Below are 9,424 nucleotides of genomic sequence, written 5' to 3' on the forward strand. Positions count from 1 at the left end.
AGATTTTTTGTAATTAAAGGTGCTAAATGTAACTTTTTTTCTAAAATGAATCTCTTTTTTTATCTCTTTTTTATTGCCTGTGTGTGAAGGGGTTGTAATCACACATTACAATGATCCTCTTGTCGGGTTTTGCTATTACCTCTGAAGGCCATATTCCTATTTCTATTTGAAGTCTCCGAGTCGGATGTGATGTGCACGCGTGCTCCCGAGCCTCTCTCCTTATAAATACAGTCTATGCGACGGCACTGCGGCGAACGACATGAGTCTGATAACACCAAAACACTCCTGCCTCCAGCAGAACACACACTCAAACACAAACTCCACAAAAATATACAAAACAAAACGAAACAAAAATCTCAGTTTCTGCTGAAGCTCGTCAGGCCAAACGTGAATTGCATCGACTTTGGACGAAAACACGGATCAACATCAGCAGAGCATCTGAATTATGGAGAGACCTTCGCTATTTTTATTGTGATGATAAATCACAAGTTTTCAGATATGCTGAAATGGTTAACTGTAATGAAATAGCAGAGTAAACTACAACATACATGAGACATGAAATAAATACAAAAGACTGTTCCAGAATAACAAAAAGTAGGTGCTTTAGGATGGAACTTTTATTTTATGTTTTATTTTACTTTTGCCGTTGGCTTGCTCAGTTGGGGATATTCAAATTAAATGACCCATCATACCATTGATCAGCTCTACCAAACTTGATTGTCTTTTTTTCATGAATAAACAAACACTGTTTAGTTGTCTTGATTGATACTGAAGCAGCTTTGATACAATCTGTATTGTGAAAAGCGCTATATAAATATATTTGACTTGACTTGACTTTATGTTCTAGATCTCATGTCTAACGTCACTCATCCCACTACTACCATATTGTTTATAATACACATTTCCAGACAGACACGTTCAGTACAGTTATGTTACTTCCTACGATCTTACTGTTACACTGAGATGAGCATGGAGCGTTACTGTAGTTCAACGTCAAGCTGATAACAGTATCCTATTATTAATGGTGCAGTGGGAGTTTACATGAGTTTCCAGCATGTTGTGTGATGCTTTCTCCGGTGTGTTGAAAGTCTCAGTGTGGTCGTGTACTGTGAGTGCTGCTCGCTCTTGTGTAAGAGTACGAGCGCTCTCTTAAAAATTGGTTGCAATCTGAAACATCCCCGATAGAGGCCGCTAAAAAATACATAGAGCACCTTTAATTTTCAGTAAATGCAATTGAAAGCCTTTTAAAAAAATGTTTAACGTGAGAATAGTGTCACGTGGAGCCGTTAAAAAACAAAAACGTGTGATGTCATGGTGTAACCAGCTCTCCCTATTTAAATAAATGGAGGCTTTTGGATTCTCTACAATTTATGTTTTATAAACACATTGTGTGTGTGTGTGTGTGTGTGTGTGTGTGTGTGTGTGTGTGTGTGTGTGTGTGTGTGTGTGTGTGTGTGTGTGTGTGTGTGTGTGTGTGTGTGTGTGTGTGTGTGTGTGATATTACTGATTGACTATTCTAGATTAAGTGTTTACTGTCAAATCAGAAAATCAACAGTGTAGAAACTGTGTGTCTGACGCAGGTTTATCTTCATATCAACTCAATATATGTGCAAATTACATGTTCTGGAAATTAAAGGTTTGAGGAAATTAATTAAGTAACTCAAACTTTTTTTTTTTTGTTTGTTTTTTTTTTTAGATTCCGAAAGATGTACTTTTTATTTACTAAATATTTAATTTAGGATTATATTTATATCACACCACTCAACTAGCCACTAACTGAAATATAAACTGATAATAGTTAATAGATCATTAATAGTTGAATCTGAATGTTCATATATATTTTTATATTAATTAATAATTCAATGTGTCACGTTTTTCAATATTATATATTCTCCTACACACAATAAAGTGATTATTATGTTTGTGTCTCCACAGATTTTCTGGCATTAGCGACGGGAAGAGAGAGAATGCTGTAAAGTTTCTGCTGAATCTGTTTGTTTCAGCTTCAGAGTTTGATGCAAATACAGAAGAAAATTACACTGAACTATTAACATCTGTGTGCAGTTACACATCTTTCCCCTTTGATGAGAATAATTGTTATATCTGGACTCAGTGTGATTTCCTGCTGGATCTGTGTTCACATGTGAAGGACTATGAGACTCAAACAGGCAGGAGTGTCCTTCCAGCATTACAGCCAGTTTATCAGTCAGCTCCTGCAGTCTGGATCATAAAGCTCTCAGAGAGAAAGATCTCCATCCTCCTAGAAGTGCTGAAACTGCAGACAGAGAAGAAACCAGTAGATCTGAGAGACTGGACAGATGAAGAGAGTGAAGTGAGGGGATTCCTCCAGTGTCTGCCCTACATCTCACAGCTCAGGTCTGTGTGAAATACTTTTAAAATACCATTTTAAATGCCTTTATATTTAATTAAAGATGTATGCTTTTTCAACCACAGATTGTAAACATAAGTCAGTATGCTTGAATATTACCATGACAGGATACTTTTATATATCTATATTTAATAATTTTCATTGATTAAATCCTCGTCCTGTAGGAATGCTGATCGGTTCATCCCGTCACTATGTAAAGTGTTGGGGCCGAGAGTGAAGGCAGATCAGGTGACTCCTCTGCTCCGGGCTTTAGACTTCACTGTTACTCTGAGTGGGAAATTACCCAGCAGCTCCTGCAGATCTGTGGGGAGAGTTCTGGGCCGCTCGCCCTCCAAACTAAACCTGACTCTGAAGACACTCGCCATCTCTCTCAGAGGACTCAAACTGCTCTTCAGACACATCACACACCTGCACAAACTGAGGTTTCACATTCATCATCTGCATCCACACTTTTAAATCATCCTGAAATACTGTTTGAATGTTTCTCATGATCTCTGATTTTGTCTTTGACAGTGTGGAAGACGAACTGATAGTGAAGATGTTCAGAGCGCTGAGATCATTGAATGGTCCTTTTCCACTGATAGAGGAGTTTTCACTGCTCACAAAAAACTCGAAGCGAAATCTCTCTCGTATCCTGAGCAGCTTGACGTCTCTCCTGAGACTGTTTTCTGTTCAGTGTTTGGATCTTACTGAGTGTAAATCAGAGACTCTGTCTCTCACGGCTCTGTTGGGTCTCCAGGAGCCTGTGACTATCAGGTCTGTGTGTGTTCAGCAAGTTGGTCCATTTTCTGTGAGTAAATCTACCGGTTTAACAAACTGACCAGTTGTGTGTGTGTGCGTGTGTGTGTTCAGGTTCTCTAAAGAGACTCTTCAGCAGTTGGTTTCTGTGGTGTATGAAGCACAGGATGATGAACTGACACGCTCTTTCCTGAAGAAAGTGTCGAAGGATCTGACTTCCTGCTCACTGACCTGGGAAGTGATTCATTACATACTGACACATCAAGATCTGAATCTGACACATCAAGCTCTGAATCTGAAGTTGGACGTGAGAAAGAGCAAAATCTCTTGTGAAAACATCCGAGAACTTCTGCCCTTGATAGAGAAAATCAAGTTAAAAAGGTACAAATAATCCATCATGAATAGAGCCATGGTTTCCCTCCCTAATTTAATTGAATTTAATTTATATATATATATATATATATATATATATATACTTTTTTTTTTTTTTTACATTTTTATATACCTCAAATGTGAGTTGTGAAACCACTGTGTGCTTTAAAAACATAAGTTGCTAACAAGTTGCTTCTGGTTTTTCAGGGTCCCCTGGCTTATTTCTCAATCATTGAAGAAACTCGTAAATAAAATCAATAAATAAAAATAAGACTTTAATGTTTGTTGTAGAACAAAATCTTTTAAAGTAATGTTTGACCACAGACTTTATATTTACTCATGAATAGAAAACCACTATTCTAAATACATATTAGAAAGTTTGCAGGCTGTCCCGTGGCAAATTAGATTTCTGGGTCACTTTACATTTCTCATCCTGGATAAACCATTGCATCTTTATTAAAGAACATGTATTTTTCTTCTCTGTATTCACTGAGTGACTTTGATTCAAGTAGATTTTACTGAATGATCTTATTCTCCACAGGATGAGTCCCAGCTTTACTCTGTCCATCATTATGGAGATTTACGAGACTCGCTCTCCTCAGTATGTGTCCAGTCTGATGAGTTCAGCAGGAAATGACATCAACCTGAACGGCAGAGTGTTGGACTCTGTTCACTGCGCTGCCCTGCGCTTCACTCTCGAGAACTGCAACACTGTTAAACTCAGTCTGCTCTGGACCTCCATACCAGAGGGGGAGCTGGAGAGCTTTCTGCCTTTGCTCAGCAGAGTCACACGACTCAGGTCAGCTCATTTAACAGCAATGATATTATAATGCCTGTTGTTTTGCTCAAGAATCTCTCCGTTAACAGTGTGTGTGTGTGTGTGTGTGTGTAGTGTTGACAGGCTGCTGCTGCTAAAGCTGCTTCATGGCTGCAGTTCCTCTGATCTCCAGCAGGGGGCAGCATCTGTTCTGCTCTCTGCTCTTCACAACACACTGGACTTCTCCTGCGGCTCGGCTCTGGATTTAACAGACACGCTGGAAAATCAACAACATTTGACACTCACTGTTAAAGACTGTAAAATAATCTCATCTGTGCTTCAGAAAACCCAAAGTGTTGTGAAGTTGGTTTTACAGGACTGTGAGATCTCTGATACGGCCCTGAAACAACTTTGGCCAATCCTGCCTCGAGTCCAGCTGAGGTGAGAAATATCTGACTGATACCTCTCATTACTGATATCACACAGTCCAATTATTTAACTCCATATAAACTCCCTCTATATTATCATTGTGTTGTTCTTCCTCTCTTCAGTTGCAGTAAAGCTTTGCTGCTGCAGTTTCTGGCTTGTATCAGTAAAGATGGATCTGAGAGAGGCTCTTCGAGGAGGACTGAGGCTCTTTCACAGGCTTTAGGAGGAGAGATGGACCTCAGTCACACTCAGATGGACCAGAGCGCTTGTGAACAGCTGGCGCTGTTTCTGGAATATTCTGAAGGGCTGAAAGAACTGGATCTCAGTCACTGCAAACTCACGGATCACTGCATGAAGCCGCTGATGCCGCATCTGCACAAAACTCAGACTCTGGAGTGAGTTACAGAGACACCACAGCAATAGACAAACACTAAACACATGTTTACTTCTGTTCATTTATTGTTTCTGTCTCATTTCTTCTCATAGTGTCAGTCACAATAATATAACAGACGAATCAGCAGAGAGAATCCACAGCGTCGTCTCCAGTCACAGCAATATCCAGACTGTGCGGTGAGTGTGTGTGATCTGAGTCTCATTTCTGTAGGTTTATTGACCCTCTAACCCACATCATTCATTAATGAAACAGTAGTTTTAGTGATTTAACAAACAAAACATAATTCATTTGATTTTTACTTTATAGAGTCATCTGTTTTCTGTAATCTGATTCAATTTATTGTTAAATTACAAGTTAAAATAATGCAAGCAATGCTAGTTCTAGATCCACATTGTTGAAGGGCCACATGATAAGCATTTCTTGAAGCATTTAAATATGATTAAGTAAGCCTGTATTTTTTGTATATGAAAGTGCATATTTAAAATGAATTAGCATATACATAAATGTCAGTGGTTCAGTTTAGAATACATATTTTGCGCACAGCTTAGCCAAATATAATTAAATGACATACTTTGATGAATACTTTTACTTTTTGACTGACTTTTGAAATCAGATGACTTTATAATATCATATTGTGGTGAATTTTGTGTTTTCAGGCTGTTCGGGAACAAAGTCAGTGACAGAAAGAAGTTCATCGGAGACAAGCGATTTGAAATATGGTGAAGATCCTGGACCGTAAACCTGATGATTCATTATTAAGATGTTTTGTAAATGACTCAATTCATGATAAAACAAAGTGTCAATCACTTTAAAAAGCATGAAACATCTGTGTCATAGTTTATTTTTACGATTATTTTGAAAGGAATTTATTTATATCTTTATGATTCATTTAAACCAGAATGATTAAGTTGAAATGTTAGCAATTGCAAAGTTTTGGTAATAATGGCCTATATATTGTCTTAAAGGGATACTCCACTTTTTTGGAAATAGGCTCATTTTACAACTCCCCCAGAATTAAACAGTTGGGTTTTACCATTTTCAAATCCATTCAGCCGATTTTTTATATATTTAGAAGAATATCAGTAACCAGACAGTTTCTGGTCTCATTGACTTCCATAGTATACTATGTAAAGAGGTAATGTAAAGAATCCTAAAAAAATGATGCCCTCTTAATAAGAGGTGGAGTTAATCACAAGGTGAAGTTAGTAAAATACATGAAGACTGTTTTTATTTTATAGGCTTTATAGTCAGATTGAGAGTGACTCTTGAATGACCAGCACCACATCCTCTTGTATCACTGTTTGAAGAATTCATCTTCCAGAATCTGACAGTAAGTTTTGGGAGATAATTTTTAGTCCACCCCCTACCCTGAAGTCTGTTTTGCAGAGATAGACTAAAAATGAACTCCCAAAACGTCCTGTCAGATTCTGGTTGATCATGTATTCTACAACACTTCAGTTTGTGATTCTTATTATGAGAATAATAAGAATCACAAGCTGAGGTTTAGTACCTCTTTTTTTGGCTTATTTTATCTGTAAAAGAAAACATGCCTAATTATGCACACCTGAATACAAGGCGTTTTCCAGCCTTCATAAACAATTATATGTCACTTATAAATGATTAAATACAAAATTAATAGTAGTTATTAAGATTAATGTGTTTTGGAATTGGTAATATGTGCCTGGAAAAAAAACAATATATGATCAGAAAATAAACGTGCCTAATAATTCTGCACACACTGTATGAAGCCCCAGATGTGTTGGATAATTTGAGGATTGATATTGACCCCCTTTGTTCAGGGACTCATTTCTGTTTGTCAAAAAAAAAAAAAAAAACATTCTGAGAAATGTTTTGTTGTTGTCTCAGTTGTTGAAGCATTTTGTGTTCATAAAAATATTTAAACATAATATGAAATTAGAAATTAGCTTGAAATAAAAGCTGTTTAAAGTGAAAGGATGTTTCTTTTGTTTATGTATTTATAAATGAATGCAGTAGTCAACATTTGAAGTGGACCTAACCCTTTCATCAAAGTTATACATAATATTGAACAAAACCCGTTCTTGTCAGGACAACTTTGATTCACTTTTTTGATGCACTTCAAATGTTGACTACTACAGATGAAACTTGAAAAATTAGAATATCGTGCAAACGTTCATTTGTTTCAGTAATTCAATTTAAAAGGTGTCAATAATATTGTGAAAACCTTTTCATAATATTCTAATTTTTTATTCATAAGCTGTAAGCCATAGTCAAATTATAACAAAGGCTTGAAATATCTCACTTTGACTGTAATGAGTCTATAATATACTGTATTAGTTTCACCTTTTAAGTTGAATTACTGAAATGAACTTTTGCACGATATTCTAATTTTTCGAGTTTCACCTATATACATACACACACACAGCAAATCTGTATGCGACTACTTGAAACCCATTGTAAGGAACTCAACCTTTTTGAAAATTAATAATAAATAATAACTTGTTATTATAAATTATGAATATTTGGGTCAGTTAATTTGATTAACTTGGTATGGCTAAATTAATCTTACAGTCAATTAATCAGTTCTTTTGATTATTAATTTATTCTAAGAAAATGTATCTTCCACGTCAACAGAAGAATAATTATTTCTTAGAATGTACAGCACTTTGAGCAAGTAGCAAAAACCACGATCGTAAAAGTGACTTTGATTTGCAATTCAGTCAACCGGAACCAAATACATAAAGTGCATAAGTTTTATTAACTAATCATAAACATGTAAAAACTAAACAAATACACATAAATACATAATGTGTAAGGAAAAGGAGTGAGAGATGAAATGATGTAATGATGGAGAAGATCCATCTAACTATGAGAAGAACCAACAGCATTTAATTTTCACATTTCAATTAATTGAATACTTGCATTTGTAGTGGGAACAATTCTTGAAGTTGTGGAAAATTGAATTCGTTGAGGGTTCCAGCAGTGTCAAGTGGAAGTTGTTTGAAAGTTATCTTTCTCCCTGACCAAATGGCTAGTTTGGTCAAGGCCTGGGGCCTGTTGAGGGCACGCCGAGCACCCAGGAGAAGTGAGGAAGACAGAAAAGTGGGTGATTGGAGTCATTGTTGGTTAGAGTCCTGGTTACAAACTCCTGAGAATGACCTTGGTTCTTTGTGAGATAGTCTTTTCTCTCCTCCATGAAGGCCCGCTGGCCTGCTGGAGCCCTCGAGCCCCGTGGAGAAGGAGGGGTTCCCCCGTATCACCCGAAACAGTGTAAAATGAACAAATACGAAACAAAAGCATAAACCAGCAGCCCTTGATTGACTTCTGACGGCAGCTGTATCAGCCAGGTCCATCTTACTCCCTTCCGCAGAGACAATCCTTCCAAGGTATCGCACCATTATGTTTGAATAGTTCACATTTGCCAGATTTTAGCTTTTTTCCATACTGTCTCAATCTTCACGGGACTTCCCTTACATCATCCACGTGATCTTCAAAAGTTTTACTGAAAACTAATGTGTCATCCAGATAAGGAACACAGATGTTGTCTCTAAGCTCACCCAGATACAGCAGCGTTGAAAAGCTGAAGGAGCATTCATCAGGCCGAAAGGTATCCTAATCCACTCATATAACTCCCACGGAGTCACAAAGGCTTTTAAAGATCTGTTCTCCTTGATCTGCACACTCTCCTTGACCACACTGTACGCAGGTTGTGGGGACATTATTGAATCTCTGGTCATTCCTCGTCCTGCAGTCGTGACCCGGTCCCGTTTAACGACTGCTCTCAGTACATCGTTGGGCTTCGTGCTCTACAACCAGCCACAAAATGATCGCTACTGCCACACTTATAGCAGTATACATCCAATCCGCTTTGCTGACATGCCAGACATTTTCTCACACGAGTAGAGGGAGGATGGAAACGTTGTGCAGTGAGCCACTGTGGCAGCTGGAATGCCCCCCTTTTCTCATTTTGCTGCAAATAACTTTGAGGTGGGTACGGAGGCAGAGGTGGTGGCATGTTGGTTCGATCGCCCATATTGGTAGAAAACTGTGGACATGATCTGAGGTTGTCGAATGGATTCTTTAATTTGAGACACCTCCGCACTGAGATCCTTCAACAATGCCATGTCAGAACGCATTTCCTTTAACTCACTCAAAATGTCAGGTTCAAGTTCCTCTGTGTTTTTGAGACACTATGTCTTTCCTTTCTTTTCAACAGCAACTTCATTAATGTGCACTGTATTCACTTTGGTGTGTTGAATATCAGGTTCTTCTTGTTTTGCCGCTCGGTTTCATTTGCACAAGCAACATTGACTTTATCAAAAAGAATTTCATCACTCACATCAATGGTTGCCAAGTAAGGTTGCAG

The 9,424-nt window shown here is 37.7% G+C and overlaps 1 protein-coding gene across 1 annotated transcript in view; it reads left to right on the forward strand.

The window, feature by feature from the left end:
• LOC120478946 (uncharacterized) overlaps positions 1–7,032 on the forward strand; it is a 150,968-nt gene extending 143,936 nt beyond the window's left edge. The window contains exons 40-48 of the mRNA XM_089120794.1: positions 1,936–2,376; positions 2,554–2,811; positions 2,903–3,145; positions 3,242–3,508; positions 4,041–4,298; positions 4,392–4,697; positions 4,808–5,080; positions 5,172–5,255; positions 5,736–7,032. Of these exons, the coding sequence (XP_088976920.1) occupies positions 1,936–2,376; positions 2,554–2,811; positions 2,903–3,145; positions 3,242–3,508; positions 4,041–4,298; positions 4,392–4,697; positions 4,808–5,080; positions 5,172–5,255; positions 5,736–5,802 (2,197 nt within the window). The 3' untranslated portion in view covers positions 5,803–7,032. The remainder of the gene's footprint in view (positions 1–1,935; positions 2,377–2,553; positions 2,812–2,902; positions 3,146–3,241; positions 3,509–4,040; positions 4,299–4,391; positions 4,698–4,807; positions 5,081–5,171; positions 5,256–5,735) is intronic.
• Positions 7,033–9,424: the final 2,392 nt, after the last annotated feature.

The sequence above is a fragment of the Pimephales promelas genome, chromosome 16 (genome assembly GCF_988280905.1).
Source record: "Pimephales promelas chromosome 16, fPimPro1.hap1.1, whole genome shotgun sequence".
NCBI lineage: Eukaryota > Metazoa > Chordata > Actinopteri > Cypriniformes > Leuciscidae > Pimephales > Pimephales promelas.